The sequence below is a fragment of the Urocampus carinirostris genome, chromosome 6 (genome assembly GCF_059441175.1).
Source record: "Urocampus carinirostris isolate Australia breed hairy pipefish chromosome 6, RoL_Ucar_1.0, whole genome shotgun sequence".
NCBI classification, from domain to species: domain Eukaryota; kingdom Metazoa; phylum Chordata; class Actinopteri; order Syngnathiformes; family Syngnathidae; genus Urocampus; species Urocampus carinirostris.
Window position 1 is genome coordinate 9457930 of NC_142354.1, and position 20857 is coordinate 9478786.

General features: G+C 40.6%; 2 protein-coding genes and 1 pseudogene across 7 annotated transcripts in view; 2 read left to right on the forward strand and 1 right to left on the reverse strand.

The window, feature by feature from the left end:
- ppfia4 (PTPRF interacting protein alpha 4) overlaps positions 1 to 6773 on the reverse strand; it is a 121167-nt gene extending 114394 nt beyond the window's left edge. For 2 of the 6 annotated variants that reach the window (XM_088337779.1, XM_088337773.1), the window contains exon 1: positions 6077 to 6772. In XM_088337779.1, coding sequence (XP_088193905.1) covers positions 6077 to 6349 — 273 coding nt within the window. In that variant the 5' untranslated portion in view covers positions 6350 to 6772. Of the gene's footprint in view, positions 1 to 6076 lie in introns of all 6 variants that reach the window. The other 4 variants (XM_088337778.1, XM_088337777.1, XM_088337775.1 and 1 more) reach the window with 3 other exon arrangements.
- Positions 6774 to 9518: 2745 nt separating this feature from the next.
- On the forward strand, positions 9519 to 9608 carry LOC148363756 (U2 spliceosomal RNA; annotated as a pseudogene).
- A 404-nt stretch (positions 9609 to 10012) lies between these two features.
- tmem183a (transmembrane protein 183A) lies at positions 10013 to 18494 on the forward strand. The gene is made up of 8 exons (XM_088337781.1): positions 10013 to 10391; positions 11443 to 11532; positions 11598 to 11759; positions 12318 to 12477; positions 13213 to 13393; positions 14318 to 14386; positions 14454 to 14606; positions 16782 to 18494. The coding sequence occupies exons 1-8, from the start codon at positions 10328 to 10330 to the stop codon at positions 16962 to 16964; spliced, it is 1062 nt and encodes a 353-aa protein (XP_088193907.1). The 5' UTR covers positions 10013 to 10327; the 3' UTR covers positions 16965 to 18494.
- Positions 18495 to 20857: the final 2363 nt, after the last annotated feature.

Here is a 20857-nt window from a genome sequence, read left to right on the forward strand (position 1 = left end):
GACCACGCTACGATCTCCCGCTCCCGAAGATCCACTTCCGCATTCCGGACACGCTCCGATCCCGTGAGCGGTTTGCTTCCCACGTTACGCGATTGGGTCTACCCTTTGTTCTGGTTCTGACATAAAGATTGTCATCTATTCAGTTCTGGCAGTCACTGACCTGAATTCAGCGCATATTTTCACTAAGGCAGCCGCTGGCCGATTATAATAATAGCATACTTCAGTGGCTAGCTTCATTTTAGCCGGTAGCATCGATTATAATAGTTAATGATAACGATAAAACCGAAAATAATAATGGTAATAGCTTGTCCAAATTGGAAAATTTAATATATTTGATCGAGAAGAAGTTGTGATCTAAAAAACTTGGAAGATCTCCGGATAGTCTCTCTTCTGTTCCAGCAGTCTCTATCCTGGATTGACTGCATATTTTCGCTATGCAGCCGCTAGCCACGTTAGCTAATAGCATCGCTTTTGTGGCTGGCTTCGTTTTAGCAACAAGCTTCCAATCATTTGGGAAACGTCACAAGAAGCAACTTAGGAAAATGTTTATGGATTTTAATGACTTATCTGGCACAAAACCTCTAGTGTCAGGACCAGAACGTAAACAGGACCCAATTGCGTTACGTTTCTCACAAGTTTTATTGGAGGAAAGAGAAAGGTCTGCGCCCACGATTCGGTGTTCGCTGGATGCGGGAAGCAAGTCGCTCTGAACACAGAAGTGGATCTTCCGTGGCGAGCGATGGCGGTGTTGGAAAGGGAAAAAAACGGGTCAGTACCCGGGAATGGGAGAGCAAAGCGTGGTCGGGGAAGGAAACGAGTCGTAAGCCAGAGCGGGAGAGTAGAAGTAATCGGGGGACAAAAGAGGTTCTAAGCCGGGACGGGAGGACAGACGTGGTCAGGAGCAAAACAGGTCGTAGCCGAAGACAGATGGAAGTAGAAATGGGACAGGTGGGAGTCAGGGTCGAAAAAGGCTTGCCTTGTGAAAACAAAGGTTTGCAGACAAAAGGGGACAGACAGGACCTGGTTCAAATACTGACAGGGAGCCAGTCACAACCCACGGCGGGTGGCGCCAAAAGAGCGGGCACAGCTGAGTCACATCAGTAATCATGACATCTAGAGCTGGGGTCTCAAACTCAATGGAGTTGGGGTCTGCCGAATCTAGGATCCTGGTGAGGTTGGGCCAAATGGCCTTTTCCACAAAAACATCCCGCTCTTCTTAAAGGGACAGTGTTTCATATTGGTCCACTAGATGTCGCTATAAGGTGTCGTGTAACCCAAAATGAGTCCAAGGAAGACTACTAACTACGGTGGCTTAAATTCAGCGAAAATTACCCTTTTCTTTTCTTTTCTACCAGTTTTCTCAAAGAAAGACAAACAGAAGAGAGCATATTTTTTGGAAAAATGTATAGAAAAATAAGGAAGAAGAAATAATAAAAAGAGACAAAATATAAGTTGGGGGAAAGAAAGGAAAATTGAGACAAAAATAGAAAAAAAAGAAAAAAGAAAAAAAAGGAGTCTTTTTCCTTTTATTTTTAATTTTCTTATTTATCCTCTTTTTCAAAAGTGATTGAGTCACTTTGAGTCTCGTATTGTGTCTTTTGTGCTTTTAGCAGTCATTTTTGGTGGTCCGACAGAATAAAGCAACATCTAATGGGCAAATAATACACACTGCCCATTTAACTTTTATACTAAGAAGGGCACCTCAAACTATCATCCTAGTGGTCGCAAATGGTTCAGGGCCGCGAGTCTGCTCTAGAGGGCACCAATCGGGGGGAGTGGCTGAACTGCGCACAAATGTCTCCAATCTCTCCTTACCTGACTTTCATTATCCCTGGGCTTTATATTGACTGCTCCAACAACACAGGCTGTCAGGTCCTATCAGCGTTTTTTCCTGTTTGTTAGTTCTTATTTGGACATTTTTTGGTTTGTTATTTTACACTTGATTGATTGAATTTGCCAAGTGCCATGACACTGAATCACTGAAATCAGTGACATTAAGCTGTAGAAGGCGAGTTACACTGAAAGACAGAGCAATAGCAGCTAACAAAGGTGCCTAGCGGCAAGCCATAGCTTGCAACCAAGTGGCCAGGAAAGGAAACCGTAAAAAAGGGGAAGATGCTGAATCATAAAATTCAGAGATGTTCGCTTCAGCTGTGGAAGGCAAGTGACACTGAAGGACTGAGCAGAAACAGCTAATGTTAAGAATAGTGGCTACATCAAGCGGCTAATATGAATGGCTAGATAAAGAAACAGTGAAAAAAAGGTGGAAGATGTCCAAAACATGAAACTCTGCAACAGTCGCTTCAATAATCAAACAGTGGAGGGCGAGTTACACTGAAAGACCAAGCAGGAGAAGCTAACAATAACACTAGCGGCTAGCAGCGAGAAATAGCTTGCAACCGAGTGGCAAATAGGAGTGGCTAAAGAAGGAAACAGTGAAAATGTGGGGAAATCCCTGAATGACGGGACCCGGCCACTGTCACATTTGTGGCTCAGCTGTGAGCAGTAGGTGGCTGGTAAGCGCTAAAATACCATTGGGATAAGCTAGCTTCCCTTGATCACCGTTCGGGCTCTCGTGGTTGTATCGATAGTTAAGGGAACTTCTCAGATCAAGTGACAAATCAAGGACAACCATTGGCAACCTCATCTTAGCACCACAATTTTGCATTCTCCAAGTCGACATTATTCCACAAATGTCGTTTCCTAGCCAAGAAAGATCCCACTGCGTCCAAAATGGCGGGCCAAACCCAAAATACGAAACAGTGACTTGCACTCAGCGGAGGCAGAGGGAGGCGGTGCCTCACCGGTTGTCATGGAAATAGAAAATAAAAAACATAGGAGACTGTTATATCTTTTCAGTGATAAAATCTTAAATTACCTTTGTTCATTTAACATTCTGTATGTAAGAACCAGGCATCTACTGATTTTAAAAGGTAGTGTGTGTAACTTCAAAATGACGCCATCTTCTGGCTGGAATAATTATTGCAGTCTCTGTCCAGCTCCCTTTATTGCAAGTAAGTAAATCTCTTAAATGTGATTGAATAAACTTCTTTTTAAAATATTTTTGTGGGTTCGGGTTAGTATTTGGACTGAATTTAAAACAGTCCTTCTCTCACTTGCACCATTTTCATCCCGGAATAATAGAGAACCAAGAGCAAGCTTGTGACATCACTCTCCTCCCTCACGTCCTTTAGGGTGAAGCGCTCCGTGCCCGCAACACTGAGGGTAAAAGTAAGAATAAAGCAGATAGGTGCCAACGGGGAAAACTACGTAAAGGCTCTTTGAGCTCAATTGGGTAATGTTAACACATACTTAATCAAGAAAATATTTGATTTTGAACTGATTAAGGACACCTCAAACGACTGGTTATTTTACTTTGCATGAATACAATTAGTACGTAATGTGCTGAGCATTTGCAGATGCTGAGTGAAGCATGCAATTCTCCTGCCTCGTGGCAGAGGGCGATAGCGAGACCAAGGATTTTGATTTGGTGCACAAATCAGAACTAGTGATAGTATTAGCAAGCCAAGCCATCCAGTCATTTTTTTATTTATTTCTCCTATTCTAATACTGTGCTGAGCGTGTGTAGATATAGAGAGAGGCACGCAATTATCTTGCCTCATGGCAGAGGGCGATAGTGAGACCTTATTTGGGACCCACCTCAGCCCCAAACAATAATAAGTGATAGTATTAGCCTGCTTACAGAAAATCAAGCTATCCAGTCATTTGTTTCATTTAGAATGGACTTTTCATATCATATTTTCATGGCAAAATTCAAGCACTTTTTAAGGACTTTCAAAGGCATTTATATATGCGTTATTTTATCTAGCGTGTTATCAAGACATATGCTTTTTAGATCTTGAGTAAACCACTAGAATATTGTTTTTTAGTCATCGCTTCCTGTATTAGTGTGGGGTAAAAATGACTATTATGTTGCATACATTTTCAGTTACAGTAAGTTCTTCAATTACAATTCACCACTGGGAAACACTAGCTTAAATGTATATAACATAAGAAATGTTCATAATTGGGCAGCACGGCGGCGCAGCGGTTAGCGCTTGTGCGGCACAGTTCATGTCATGGGAACCTGTCGTGGGTTCAAATCCAGCTCCAGACTTCCTGTGCGGAGTTTGTATGTTCTCCCCGTGCTTGCGTGGGTTTCCTCCGGGCACTCCGGTTTCCTCCCACGTTCCAAAAACATGCATTTCAGGTGGATTGGCCGGTCCAAATTGTCCCTAGGTGTGAATGAGCGAATGAGTTGCCTGTCCCTGTGTGCCCTGCGATTGGCTGGCAACCAGTTCAGGGTGTCCCCTGCCCACTGCCCGGAGATGGCTGGGATGGGCTCCAGCCCCCCCGCGACCCTAATGAGGATAAGCGGTACGGATAATGAGAGATGAGATGTTCATAATTGCACAAATTCCATAATACACTTTTCACAGTCCCCTGTTTAAGTGTAACATGCGTATGTCTTTTTGGGTGTAGGGGGCGATGTCGCTTCAAAGGGCAATGCCATACAAACTAATGCCAGCTACTGTTAATCACAAGAGAAGAAGAGAGGTCAAGTCATGTTTATTTGTAACGCCCTTAATCACAAATAGTCTCAAAGGGCTGCACAGACCACAGATTATTGCAAACCACAGACTATTATGACACCATCCCCTGATCTAAAACTGACATGAGGGCAAGGAAAAACTCAAAAACCTCAAGTCGAGTCATGTTTATTTGTGACGCCCTTAATCAGGAGTCTCAAAAGGCTGCAAAGACCACACACTATTATGATACCTTCCTCTGATCTAAAACCTACATGAGTGCATGGAAAAACTCAAAAACCTCAACATGAGGAAAATGAAGAAACCTTGAGAATGGACAGCACATGTGGTCATCCCCCTTCCAAGATGACCAGGCTGCAATGGATGTTGCAATAACAAATAATACACATCATAGAGAAGTTGAAGAGAAAAAAAGATATCAGACTATGAGGATAAATGACAAAGTTTCAATGTTGATGCATTTACTTGATTATAAAGGAAACAAAATTGGTGTCAGATCACCCTACGGTAGGATGTCTCATCAGAGTACGGCATTTCGGCAAAAAGAGAAGTAACTGAAAGAGAAAGAAATGGAGAAAGGAAAAGACAAAGGGAGAGAGATTAAGAGAGAAATAATGGGAGAAGAGAAAAAGAGAGACAGAGAAGGAAAGAGATAGAGGGGGGAGAAAAGAGAGAGAGAGAAAAGACAGAGAAAAAGAGTGCGAGAAAGAGAGAAAGTGAGAATGAGCAAAAGAGAGGAATGGAAAAGAGGAGAGAGAGAGAGAGAGAGAGAGAGAGAGAGAGAGAGAGAGAGAGAGAGAGAGAGAGAGAGAGAGAAATACTGGGATAAGAGGAAAAGGGAGACAAAGAGGGAAAGAGATAGAGGGGGAGAAGAGAGAGAGAGAGAGAGAGAGAGAAAGAAAAGACAGACAAAGAGAAGAGAAAGAGAGAAAGTGAGAGGAATGGAAAAAAAGGAGAGAAAGAGAGAAACAATGGTAGAAGAGAAAAAGGGAGACAGAGAGGGAAAAATAGAGGGGGAAGAAAAGAGAGAGGAAGAAAAGAAAGAGAAAAAGAGTGTGAGAAAGAGAGAAAGTGAGAGTGATAAAAAAGAGAGGAATGAAGAAAGGGAGAGAGAAAAACAAGATACATGTAAAGAAGAGTGGGAGAGAAAAGAGAGAAAGCAAGAGACAGAGAGAGAGAAAAAATTACAGCTGCAGTTGCTTTGCGAGTGGCGCCTGGATGTTGAGACCTCAGGTGGACATTTTTACAACTGCAGCTCATTTTTGTCCTGTGTTTCTTTCCGCATTGTCTTGCGGACTGGATCATATGAAATGGCAAAGCTATGCTATGTGAGAGCAGCGTCGTCGTCATTTTCAAGCAAATGTGTCGAGAAACACGGCAACCCTTTCCAGCCTTTACAAGCAGTTCACCCAAAATTCAAGCACTTTTCTACCCTTGAAAACACAACGTATCACCAGACACCAAAGTCACGTCAACGATCTGGACCACGACCCCCCTCCGACAACACCCCCCCTGCATGTCCTCACCTGAGGCAGGGCGGCGTTAATCTGCCTTTGCAGCACGTCCCTCTCGTGCAGCGCCCCCTGCAGTTTGCTCTGCGACTGGATGAGGGTCTCTTGGGTCTCCCGCAGGGACTCGAGGAGCTTGTCCCTCTCGTCCAGCATGTTCACCATCAACTGCTCGAAGTTGGCCTCCTGCTCGTTGGGGACCCCGCCGCCGGTACCCCCGCCGCCGCCGATTCCTCGCGGGGGAGCGGCCGAGTCCCCCTCGCTGATGGTCGGCATCACCTCGCACATCATCTCGGCCCTCTCGGTGCCCGCACTGTCAATTCCAGGCGGGTTTGTGCGTTGCACGCAACCCCGGCCGTGCGTTTCAATCAATTCGTGCAGAATTCAACGCATGGCGCGCGTTCACGCACGTCCTTTTTACCTTAAAGATCCAAAAGATGCAGGGGGCGTCGAGTTTTCATCCTCCCGAAGAAGAACCACCCAAGCCGGCTTGCCATGCACTCCCCCCTCGCTCACATGTACCGGAGCCGGCGTGAGGTGATTGACAGCTCAGGCGCGCACCCGCCGGCGCTCGGAGGGGCGGGGTCCGCGTGCACGCCCCGGATCATAGTAGGCTTCCGAAAGATCCGCGACGGAGAAACGTCTGACTTGCTCTTGACGTGCGCGTGTGCAGATGCGTGAGAAGAGTCCGCCTCGCGAGCACGTGCACGGCTCTCTCTCGCGCGCGGGCGTCGGATCATGCATGCGCATCCGTTGCACGCTTGCACAGCACTCCCTGCTGGTTTTCAATGGAACTGGAATTCTGTATAATTATTTTGTTGCAGTATTTTTGTATTACAGTATTGCTGTATTATTTTATGCTAGTATTTTTCTAATATTTCCATTGTTGCATTTTTGTAGTTTTTTGTAATCATATATTTAGTTCATGTCATGGGAACCTGTCGTGGGTTCAAATCCAGCTCCAGACTTCCTGTGCGGAGTTTGTATGTTCTCCCCGTGCTTGCGTGGGTTTCCTCCGGGCACTCCGGTTTCCTCCCACGTTCCAAAAACATGCATTTCAGGTGAATTGGCCGGTCCAAATTGTCCCTAGGTGTGAATGAGCGAATGAGTTGTCTGTCCCTGTGTGCCCTGCGATTGGCTGGCAACCAGTTCAGGGTGTCCCCTGCCCACTGCCCGGAGATGGCTGGGATGGGCTCCAGCCCCCCCGCGACCCTAATGAGGATAAGCGGTACGGCTGATGAGATGAGATGAGATATTTCTGTAATAGTATTTCTGTATTTGTCAAGTACCAGAACAGGATCAGGACCCAAACGCATGACGTTCTCACACAAGACTTTTATTTTCTGGGAAATGGAGAGTCATGCACGTTAGGCGGTTTGGCGTGGAAAGGCAGGAAGCCAGAGACCGATGAGATTGATTCCAATTGCCCGAGTTGATATTGGACAGATGGGGTCGATACCAGGCAGAAAGGATAGATAATGAAACAGGATAGCGAAAATAAACAGGAAAAACAGGACAGGAACGAAAACTGAAAAGATTAATAAACTGGACAAAAATTGATGGGAACCAAACTGGAAACCAATATTAAACTGGACAAAAAAAACGGGAACAATACCTGACTGGAAATACCAACAGGAAAACAGGACGGAGTCAGAACCCACGTCTTGCGGGGCCGAAGTTCGTAGACGACCAACTATGAGAGAGCGCACTGAGCTTAAAAAGACGGAAAGCCAATCTGTTAATGAGCCGCAGCTGGCGCCACACGGGCGGGGCCAATTGGGCGCCATGACAACCGTGACAGTATTAAAATACATTATATATATATATATATATATATATATATATATATATATATATATATATATATATATATATATATATATATATATATATATATACATTATAGTATTTTCGTAGTATTTTAGTGTTTCTTTTTCTTTTCAGAATGAAAACAAAATAATAGAATTGGTCCGTTTTCAAACATAAAAATTTACATTTAGTTTTGTCGTGATTTTTCTAGTATTTTTTCTGTATTTATGTATTAGTATTTTGGAGTAGTATTTCTCTAATAGTATAGCTGTAGTACTACCTTTTGTAGTATTAATGAAGTATTTTATTACTTTCAAAATGAAAGAAAAATAATAAATATGGTCCCTAATTTTAAGCACTAAAATCAATATTTAGTTTTCTAGTAATGTTGTAGTATTTCTGTCACGTCCAGAACCAAGTGTAGACCCAATCGCGTAACGTTTCTCACAAATTAATTGAGATAATGAGGAAAGGCAGCTCCCGCGTCCAGCGAGCACCAAGCCGCTCACGGAATCAGAACGTGTTCCGAATGCGGAAGTGGATCTTCCGGAGCGGGAGATCGTGGTGTCTAAGGTGGAAAAAACAGGTCGATAGCCGGGACAGGAGAGCAAAAACGTGGTCAGGATCAAAACAGGTCGTAAGCCAGGACGGGAGAGCAAACGTGGTCAGGATCAAAAACTGGTCGTAAGCCTGAACGGGAGAGCAAAAGTTGTCGGGATCAAAAACAGGTCGTAGCCGGAGACAAACGGGCAGATCAGGAACGGACGGGTGGAAAAACAGGTGCAAAAAGCGGGACCGACGGAGTCAGAAGGCTTGCCTTGTAACAACAGAGGTTTGCTGACGGACTGACAACTGGTGAGTAAAAGGGCTGGGCTTAAAAAGGGACAGGGAACCAATCAGGTAGGCCGGAGCGACTGGCACCAAATGAGCGGGCACAGATGATCCAAATCAGTAATCATGACAATTTCTGTATGATAGTATTGCTGTAGTAAAATGTCTGTAATATTTCTGTCATATTCTGTAGTCTTTCGCTAGTATTGATCTTGTTGCATTTATATAATATGTTTTTTTAATGTTTCTGTAGGACAGTAATATTTATTTAGGTATTGCTGCAATAGTGTTTTTGTAGTAATTTTGTCGTAGTATTTTTGTATTATAGTATTGCTGTATTAGTATTTTCGTCGTATTCTGTAGTAGTATTTATGTTGTTTTTCCCTGTATTAGTATTTTTGTCGTAGTATTTCTGTATTATAGTATTGCTGTATTAGTATTTTCGTCGTATTCTGTAGTAGTATTTATGTCGTTTTTCCCTGTAGTAGTATTTTTGTCGTAGTATTTCTGTATTAGAGTATTGCTGTATTAGTATTTTCGTCGTATTCTGTAGTAGTACTTATGTAGTTTTTCCCTGTAGTAGTATTTTTGTAGTATTTCTGTAGTATGATTCGTGTGCACGTGTACAGACGCGCAGGTAAGGTCCACCTTCGTCACACACGCGCGCATCTCATCATGGTTGAAGGCATGGTTGCGGTTAACGATCGCGCACGCCTCCTGCTGGTTACTCAATGGAACTGGAATCAAGTCCATGTTTGTGTGTTTTGTCTATTCTCTTGTTACAGCGGCAAGATGACGAAAAATTATGTCAGTTCTAGGCTTTGATTTTTGCATTCCGGAGATGGAATAAGAGCTTGCTCTGTCCACTCCACGCATCGGCCCGGTATTGCAGTACCTCCGGGAACGGTGCATTCGCAATGATCGCAACAAGGCTTTAGGGCTAGGACCTTAGCTTGGCCTTTTGGCTGAGAGAAGTGTCCGGGCTCCTAGGCTTTGTAGCGTATTATGAACTGACCGATAACGGATAATGAATAATGAATAACGAAGATAGATAAATAACCCTTAAAAACCCCAAAACCCCATACTGTAAGTCATTACGCTAATCTTTTTTCTGTTTTGTCTTCATATATAAAAAAAGGAGTCCCCAACCGCTTTTGATCAAGTCAAGTCATGTTTATTTGTACAGTATAGCGTCTAACATAAGTTGGTAGAGTGGCCAAAAGATTTACTCAGGTAAAATTACTCATGCTTCAAAATAATACGACTCAAGTAGAAGTAAAAAGTAGTCATCCAAATCATTACTTGAGTAAAAGTACGACTCAAGTACCGAGTAACGTCTTATGTATTGATTTTTTTTTCTCAAGGCAATGATCCCCTAATCTTAAAACCAAACGGAACCCAAAATAAATGACATTATTAACACTTATCCAACATTCCTTCATTTCGTCTGACTAGTGTACTCTCGCGAGATTGTGACAATGTGACGTCATTCCATGATGGCAGAAGATCCTGGCGGGTTTCTTTTCAATATCTTTCTCCTTGTTTTTCCCTTTCCTCCATTTCAACTCGCCATTGAGACATGGCTGAATTCGCAGGCGCGTTGAAGGTCCGTGGAGCATTAGTGTCGACATGCCCAAGAAAGGGAACCGAAAACGGATGAAATTCAGGGCTGGGGACGTTTGTTTGGAATCAGGTACGTGGGTAGCTTGCAAGCTAGCTAGCTTCAGAAAAACTAGCAATTCCGACATTTTAATTTTATTTTTGGTTAAACTAAATGTTTCTGTTAAACTTTATAAATGAGATGTGCAATATTTGATGGTCGTTATTAATGGGTAAACTGCACAACGTTAGAGGTATGTCATAACAGGATATCCTAGATTTCATACGTAGAATGATCTTTACAGCTTCAATTTTGATTATTATTATTACACGCTGTCATGAATAATTAAATGTATGAAATCGATTTAAAAATACAACCTCGTACAGTAGACCATCGGAAACGTAATAAAGTTTACTGAATATAAAAAGAAACTACTTTAAACACAACCTAGTAGAGTAGACCCCGGGATACGGTGGCAGTGAAATTGCTGTATAGTGGAGGATAGAAACATGGTAATTAGCAAATGCGTTTCAACCTTTATTTCCATGGTTAGCATGTTTTTGCTTCTCCAATTAGCATCACTAGAAGTTTTGGGATCCAAAGCAAATAGATACATTGAGTGTTTCATAGACACTGGGAATTGTACTGCATATGTGTTTTCTTAATCTTTGTTCTGTGTTTTGTAAAAATAATGTACACAAAATACAAAAAAAGGTTTATTTTTCATTTTAGTGAAGATGGCATAATTATTTTTTGGTAAAATAACAATCAGGCTGGAAAAAAACAGTAGAGAAAATACAATATTGTATAACCGATTCGTCTTTAGAAAACACAGATTCTGAACACGATGAAAAGTGAAAGGCATTGTGGGAGGTGGTTTGGCTGGTTCATCATGCCGTGACACAAATTTTTATGATTTTGGTCACGCAGAAGAATAAATTGTTAATGTCTTAAGTGGGAAAAATGTGCTAAAGAGGGGCCGAAAAAACAGCGGAATCGCTGTTCCAGCGGCCCACTGTTCTTATTATTAACAAATGAATACATGACCACTGAATTAATATTAAGTTGCTTGAAAAATTCCACCCAGTATGCATTTTATTTTGAAAGCATTCAGTATGACTATGCCCTTTCTATCCCTCATCAGTGACTGTTGCTGATTATGCAAACGCTGATCCGTCAGTCGTGAAGTCTGGCAGGGTTAAAAAGGCTGTTGCAAATGCAACTGAAAAAGAAGGTACTTACCCGCTGATGCACTAACATTTGTTTTTTGTCCCTGAACTTGAGCGATTTACCTTTCAGTCAAACTACTGTGTGGCCTGGAAGCATCTCAAGGTGCGGTAGAAGAAGTCCTTTCTTCGGCCGGGAGTGTGAAGATCGATGGCTTGGACAGCAGCGATGACCTTGAAGATGCTGACTCTGAAACTAAAGTGATGAGCAAGAAGAAGAGCAAGAGGAGAAAGGGTGAGAGAGCACTGTGGGGGGAGGAAAAGTGATTCCGGATTCAAAATGAAAACTGATATTAAAACTTGCAAAGACATTGCTCCTATCGTATCATTTTGCACAGACTTACAAAGTTGTTAGGAGTGAATGAAGAAAGAGAAAGGCACTCTAGGGGGTAGTTTAGTTCAGCCAATAGCATATCAGAGAACAATAGAATAAATACAATGCATTATAGTTTAAAAAGAAATTTGTCTTTATTAATTATTGAAATGCTTTTAGATACTTTAGTTTGTATGTGTCTGATGTGTGTTTTCCAGTTTAATTTATTGTCTATTATGACCCCTAAAAACTTAATTTCTGTTTCAGTGTCTATTGCAGCACCATCCACGTTTACTTCTGAATATTGATAATAATTTTAAGAATTTGTTGTTGATGTGGTATCGTGGATAAAATGATTTAAAGAGGGGAGAAATGAAAAATCATATTTCACACCATCAAGTGAAAATGTCTTAAGGCGAAGACGTCATATCCTACTGTATTCTTTTTTTTCTCCTGTCTGAAGTGTTTGTGCACTTCCAGAGAACAGCGAGAGCAATGTGGGACAAGAGTATCCGGTGGACATCTGGCTGGTGCTTTCCTCTTATATTCGCCCCGAAGATGTCTGCAGATTCTCTCTCATTTGTAGAAACGCTTGGATGGTCACGTGCACTGCTGTTTTTTGGACCAGGCTTTACAAAAGGTGTGCAATTGCCATTTGAAATGCCTTTCTTTTACATTTATTCCGTTACATTTTGGGGGGATTAAATCACCGTATTTTTCGGAATATAAATCGCACCAGCCAGAAAATGTGTAATAAACATCTTTAAGTCGCACTGGAGTATAAGTTACATTTTTGAGTGAGATTTAGTTGAACAAAACCAAAAACATACATGTCATCTTAAAAGGCAACTTGAAATAAAAAATAATGTCCTCCTGTGTGAAATGCCCCCCCTAGCATTTTCACAACCGTAATAGACGGTCTCAATTTTGGGGCATTAATTGGAACAGTAAAACACAAAGCATTTGCACCTTGTATAAAAATCAATTTTTAGTAAGTTGAAAATATTTACTTTGGCAAAATCCCCAAAAAACATTGTATGCTATGGGGATCGAATCAGAGCAGTGACAACAAAAGGTCTGACACTCAATCACTAGACCACCAGCGGTACAGATGGCATATGAAATGGCATTAGAGCTTATCCCATGATCACACTATTTTTACTCTCTATGCTGCAACCATGATTTGCATAGTGCATTCTCATAGGTTTAATCGTCTCTTCACTTCTTCATCTGTGCGTCAATAACTTCTTGGATTAATGTGTGCGTACAAGCCTGTATAGTGTTTCGTTGAAATACTATGTTTTTTCCATTCTCATTTGTTAGCGTCAAAATATAAAACTATGGCTGTTTTCCCTTTTTCCCTGTTTATATTAAGGCATTACAGGGCAGATGTCGACCTGCCGTTTCGTCTCCAACCCGATTGCATCGACAGAATGTGCAGCCTCAAAGCCCGTGTTATTCGCTCTCTCTTCCATCTGTACGAACCGTTCATCTCACGCATCTCCAAAATTCCGTCCCTCCCGGAGTCTACCCCCAATGCCTTGCTCAATTCTAAGGTGAGTTTGGCTTTTAGACAAAACAAATACTTTTTTTAACATTCTCAGAGGAATTGAAAGTTAATTTGATATGTTTTTTTTTTACCTTTTTGCCTCAAATGCTTGACAAGATCTTATCTGTTAAGGGAACAAAAGAGTTTCACTCATTGAGAATGAGAAAGCTAAAGGATTTAAACGGAACAGATCCTATCAAGTCATTTTTATTTGTGACGCCTTTAATCACAAAAAGTCTCAAAGGGCTGCTCAGACCAATGACTAATACAGACTATTATGACGCCATCAACTGATCTAAAACCTACATGAGGGCAAGGGAAGACTCAAAACCTCAGCTTTAGGAAAATAATGAAACCTTAAGAAGGGACTGCATCTATTCAAATTGGAACTAATTCAAGTCCACTTGTTTACTTTTGAACATATTTTATGCAGTCTGCAATAGTAGTGATTCATACTACAGTAGATCCCCAGAATACGTCATGAATCCGTTCTGAGGTAGGTTAATCAGCTAACACTTCCACTTGCAAGGATTTTCCTTCCCGTAGAAGATAAAATCGCCCCTCTATTCTTAATGATTGTCCCTATCGTAATAAATCGCATGCCTTCTTCATATTTTTTCATATATATATATATATATATATATATATATATATATATATATATATGCACTAACACCGAAAAGTTTTAGGACACAAAATAATTTGGTTTCCGTGTCATATAGTGAGAACAATTCTGTAAAAAGGGGTCGAAAATATGTCTTGTGTCTAACGTCATTAGGTAGGGTCGTCGTATCCCAAGGTGTCATCGTGTATCACATTTAGTTATAATTCATGAAGAAGTATTTCTACATCATGGCTCAAAATCTTTCACTGTGAAAGCAACGAAAAAGCTCCACGATTTGCTATATCTAATGGGACTTTTTTTCCACAGTGTTTATTGTTCTGGGTAAGAAAGGTGACTGAAGAAATGTGGGAGTTTAACTTCAAATTTTTAAAGCAGGTAAGAGTTCGGTCTAACACACTGATGCTTTATGACCTTTAATCATCTTTTTTTTGTTTATAAACAGGGAAACAAGAAGAATCGTCGCACAAAGCCCTTAGGCATGCCCAAACAGTATGAAGACGTCCACACAAATTCGGATTTAGACTGTTATATGCTTCAAGTGTCGACGCACAACTTCATCTTCACTCCTGTGGTCATGGGCATGACACTTAGCCTGGTGGGTCTGATTTTTCTATTGTCATACTCATGAAAATACATAAGACCCCGGAATACGGCATTATTCGGTTCTTTGGTGGAGACAGCAAAGTGAAATTGTTGTATAGAAATCTATAGTAATGCTAGCTAATGTGTTCTGAAAACCCGGGTTCCTCTGACGAAAACATTAAAATAACAAGTATACAGGCAAACAATAAAATAACTTAATAAAGACATTCCTGTAAAAGAAAAATATTGTATTTACCCTTGGTGTGACGTAGAGTTTGTGAGTGGATGCACAGGTTGGGAGACAGCAGATTGATAATGAAACTATATTTAAAATATACACTTGTAAATATTTTCATGCATTTAGAAGTCGTTGCTTTAACCTTCTCATTTGTAATAGTAGTCACGATCGTTGATTGGTTATGGTCATGCGATCTAGGGAGGTTTGTGATGCTTGTGCCTTCCGCCTATTTTTCTTGATAATTTCTTGATTATTGTAAGTTTTGGTTATCGTTATCATGTTTTGCTTCTTCCTTTAGCATCACTTCAGCCCACAGTGAATAAATACAATGGAAAAAATACACAGGCTTCGTACAGGTGTTTGGAATCTTTGAAAGTGCTTGAATTTTAGTTTTGTGTTTTTAAGGCTTGAAAAATGCTTGAATTTTGGTTGAAGTGCTTGTAAACACTTGAAATTATTGCCATATTTCACAACAAGTCTGCTTAAAAATGACGCTGACACTGCTCTGTGGTGGCTTTGCTTTGCTATTGCATTTTTTCCCCACTCCATTCCACCCCATTATTACCCAAGACCTGTAGAGCACTTTCCGTGCTTGTAAAAAGTGTGACGTAGCCATGCTACAAGCGCATTTTTTAAACAGAATGGCTAAATTCATGTCAGTTTATTGTAGCCCATTGCGACAAAAAGAGCGTAGATCACGAATAGCTCAAAATAGCACAAATTATGTGCTAGCAGCAAGAAAGTGACTTTATTTTAGTCATCAAAGTTGAATGAATGAATATATTAAAACTTTATTTCAAACATTACAAAATAAAACAGGAGAAAAACAATGACTCAACAACTAAAATAATGTTAACATAACATGTTTGAAAAGGGGTAGTAAGAAGCAGACACTTATTTTCCCTACCCCTTCATCTTCCCTATTAATTTCAGATTCAGATCTACTTTATTGTCATTCTAGTACACGCGTATACAGAACGAATTGACGATACATCTGACCCGCAGTTTCCTTGAATGTACAGATATAAATAAAATGTTGTATTGATTGCGCCTGTTTTGATTCTTAATATAACAAAATCTCACGGATAGACATAGATCGGATATCAATAATTATAGTAATAACAATAGTCACATATGTTATACACTAATCATCGTAGTACCCATCTACTAACGTTATAATGCTACTCCCATGTTATTTTCGCTACTTTTGTGATTTATTGTTTTTTTGCTTACTTTTTCAGTGCCTTGCAACACTTGTAGCACTTTGGATTACTTTCTATCCTATGGATATGTGGAATTTTTTTTATTTTTTTTTGTGAATTTCCCTTCGGGGATGAATAAAGTATCTATCTATATCATTGTGACACCAATGATTATGACAACAATAGCAATAATAACAGTTATGATATCATAATAGTAACAATTGGAACAAGGTTAACTGTAGTTGTAAACACAGTATTTCCAATCTCTAGTATCACTCATACCCCATTTTCTTCATCTCTGTATTCTGCCAGTAATGTTTTTTTGTATTTAAATTTGAACACGTGAATAGTTGGACATTGTTTGATCTCGTCTAGTAAATTGTTCCAAAGCTTGACTCCACACACAGTCACACAGATACTTTTCCTGGTTGTTCTCACCTTTGGGATTTTGAATTTACAACAGCCTTTTAAGTTATAATTTCCCTCATTTCCCAAAGTCAACCAAATTAAAAAACCTTTTTCTAATCAGCGCAGGGTTTTCACCTTTTAAGGCAATGGAAAAAGTGACCTTGAAAGTGCTTGAATTTGGCCAATATAAAGGTGTACGAACCCTTAACACGGCAGTAAGGTTTGGTGGGGGCGCCTTATCCTCGGTGTTCCCTGTATTGTGATTTTGTTTGCTAACTAAACCGTGTTTTCATTTTTTTTAATCGCCTAAACGAGCCCTTTCCTCTGTGTGCCGTCGTAGTTCACAATCAACGTCAGCACGGACATGCGGCATCACCGCGTCCGTCTGGTCTTCCAGGACTCGCCCATCATCCATCGGGGAAAGAAAAGAGGCGATCACGGTGCCACGCACGTGCTTTTGGATCCTGTACACAGTGTGAAGCTTGTGGATTGGTGGCATCCGCAATACCCTTTCTCACAGTAATCCCCCCCAAAACTTTTACTCTACTCCAGCCGAACATCTCACCCAAAGAGTCCTTTCTAATATCTTATCGATTGCCGGAAATAAATTAGTTCCTTTGACTCCACGGGGACTGCTAAAGAAGGATTCACTTCTGAGAGAAGAATCTTTATTCTGTAGTGACAATTAAAGTAATATGTTGTACACACCTCCACTAGTCTTTGATCAATATTGCCTTTAGCAGAGTTATATACACATTTGCATCCATCTCATTTGGTATGACCATTGCAGTGTTCATTTTACCTCTGAAAAGTGATGGGTCCCGGGGAGTCGCATGCTCAAAAATCTATGGGTCCCAACAGAGATCTATGGGTCCCCAAAATTTAGTGTTATCGAGGTTGAAATTGTAAATCGGTGACAAATATATAATAAAAATCTATATATTCATTCAGTTTTAATCATCAAATAATTAATTCATTCAATTATTGTTGGTAATATACCGATTAAAGGGATAACCACAAACCTGCCTTTTTTTTTTATTTTCTCCTTTTATACTTCCTTTTTTTCCTTAACTTCTTTATACAACATAATTACTAATATCAATCATTAAAGCAAGTGAGCCGTTTGAGCGCCGGCTCTTTTTAATGAGTTGAGCCAAAAAAAGCCGGTTCTCTAAAAAAAGACAAACTTCCTATCACTACACAATGAGATCTCGTTGGCCGAGACGAAAACTCGAACCGCGAGACCAAAATAACGATGGCGGTTCTGCCTGACGAAAGGTTTGGAGTGCAGTAAATCGTTGTTAAAAAAAAGTAATCGGGTAATAATGACAATTTTGTGGCAAAAAAGTTGCGTCCTGGGGACGCATGTTGATTTGAGACGATGCGTCCCCAGCAAAAATGATGCGTCTACGATGCAGGGACGCGGGAAAACGAGAACACTGCCATTGTATACGACATCACAGTAAAGCTTTAGGAAAAACGATACGGTGGTAAAATAGCTTCACTGTAAGATGTATCTTCATATTCCACAATATTTTCTCAACACATTCTAGGGATGAAAAAGGTATATATCTATCTATCTATCTATCTAGACTGATGGCGGGAAAACACACTTACTCTTGAAAGGTTGAATTCATTTTTCAGGCACTTGCATCATTCACTTCTTCAGCCATATTTGAAGTCTTAAATGATTGATTTGTTAACTGGCTGGTCAGAAATTTTCCTTGCAAATTCCAGCGTTTGTCAAGGCTTCATATTTGTTTGTTTCTAATCTCTGAGTTTTATTTTTGTCCCTTCCTCCCATTGATGTGATACCTGTCCTCTTGTGTATTGAATGTTAAATCGTACATATCACATACTTGATTATATTTTGGAGGTGAAGGCGCTACCTCAGAAAAGAGTTCCAGCTTTTTTCAGCTTTAAGAAAAACAGAATCTCATCTGTGTTGACTCGTTGAGGCAAAAGTTGGGTGATGACGATTGAGTGTTTTTTTTGGGGGTAAAATAATTGTATTAGTTGTTTGGAAATGAATAAAAAGGAAAATATACCCCAACATTGCTGTACTACTTCTTTTTTCTTTTCTTTTTTTTTTTTAAACCATAAATTTCATATGATAGACCCTAGGGATGCAAAATAAATACAAAGTTTTCAGTTTACAGTGTGAAATAAATATTTTCCCCAACTATAGGACACAATGTTGGTGTCTTGTTGGTGATAGTAATGAGTGAAGAGGTGTTGTAAAAGGATAGTGGGATGTTTAGACACGTTCTAAGGGATGGGCAGGGCACCCGTATGATGCGGCAGGGCTAAACCAGTGAAAGCTGTCGTAGAAGAGTGAGTTGTGTCACTCTGACCCCAGTGACACGGCTGCTTTGTCGTGTCTGTTTCATCTGGAGGGACGAAAGCATGACCCAATTGGCTGCCGAGGTGCTTAACATATTTGGGTGTCTTGGGCATTTGGGTTGGCCATGGTCCAAAAATGTTTGTGTGTGTTTTTCGCTACGTTTTCCCTTTTTCAATTTCTTTGTTTTTGTATGTGCTTGTCTTGCTGTCGGTCATCCCTCTCAAGGGATATGACCAGGGTAGATGGATGGATGGATGGATGGATAGATAGATATGACACCAAAAACAGTATTTTGTATGTCCATCAAGTGCTTTAGGATGATTGTGTGATATTGGTTGATGCTGACATGGCTGAACTAACTCCCACTATGCCGCTCTGTCGCTTCATTCTGTTCAGGATCTCGAATGCTTTGTCAAGACTGTGTTGGCGATGCCATACTGTATTGGTCCGAGGCTTGCAATGACCCTAAAACTGGGGTCAGCAACCTGTGGCTTTAGATCTGCATTTGGTTCTTTAGTGCTGTCCTAGTGACTCTGTACTTTTCTCAGAAATGTACAAAAATTAAAAAAGGTGCGGAAGGTGAATCTATAGATGGTATTTGGTCGGAAGACAACATTTTCTAATGCGTTAAATATATTGAAGGTAAACATTGAATGATGAAATTTATGTATGAATCACCTTTATGTATTTCTTTTAATTTTGGGGGGGCTCCAGATATGTATATTATTTTATTTGGGGGAGGGGGGGTTGCTGAACCACAAAGAGCAAAGTAAAAATATGGTAACCATAGAAACAAAGCTTGTGAGAAGCACGAGTACAAAGAAGGCACATGAATCCCTACACTCGTTAAGTTCTATCGCCGTAACCAAGCAAAGATTGGGACTATAAAAGAAAAGAGGCGATTAAAGTAAGGAAATATTAGAACATGGCAATCCTCACAAATGGAAGTTGTTTTTAATTAGTTTGATTTGAAGTTTGTGCTTCCCACACAAATGCAAGCACATTACAAATAAGTAGTCATTACTGTATACTCTTTTGTTATGTTAATGATTTTATTACTGGGGATTTTGTGATCCGAACCTCCGAATGGATTCTTGTATCCCGGGGTTCTATTAAAAACGGGACATATTTTTACTTGTTTCCCTTTTGCGGTCACATGTGGGATTGAAGGCATCTTTACAGGTATAGCCTTTTCCTTTTCTAACATCTCTCATCTCATCAGCCGTGCCGCTTATCGTCATTAGGGTTGGGGGGGCGCTGGAGCCCATCCCAGCAATCTCCAGGCAGTGGGCAGGGGACACCCTGAACTGGTTACCAATAGCAGGGCACACAGGGACAGACAACTCATTCGCTCATTCACACCTAGGGACCGGCCAATTCACCTGAAATGCATGTTTTTGGAATGTGGGAGGAAACCCACGCAAGCACGGGGAGAACATACAAACTCCGCACAGGAAGTCTGGAGCTGGATTTGAACCCACGACAGGTTCCCATGACATGAACTGTGCCGCACAAGCGCTAACCACTGCGCCGCCATGCCGCCCTTTTCCAACAGTACACGTTAAATTCTCATGAGTACAAATTGTTCTCACTTTTGCTGCAATATATTCTGCTGATTGTAAATTCAGGTTTTAGAAATGATTTGGGAGCTAAATGTTCCGCACGTATAAGCATTGAGTGTGTTTAAACACTTTGTAACAAGTGGAACACTTTACTTATTAAAGGGACAGTCTGTCATATTTACTGCCTCCTAGTGGTACAAAAAATACATTGATTTTTATACCAGGCAATAATACCTGAAGTATGATACCAATGTTAATTTTATTATAAAAATCATGGGTCAAGGAATTGGTTTTTCTTTTACCTAGTGGAATTCCCAATTGAGGTCGCCACCATGTTTGTCTGGCACCTTGCTAGCACGCTGTGCGCTAGTTTTCGTTCGCATTAGGGCCTCCAACCTTTTTCAAACTTAGAGCTGCATTTTGTTACTGGTTAATGCAAAGGGAACACAGTTTATATGCATTTCCCAAACATTTTATCATGTTATGTTATTATATTAGTACCAGAATACT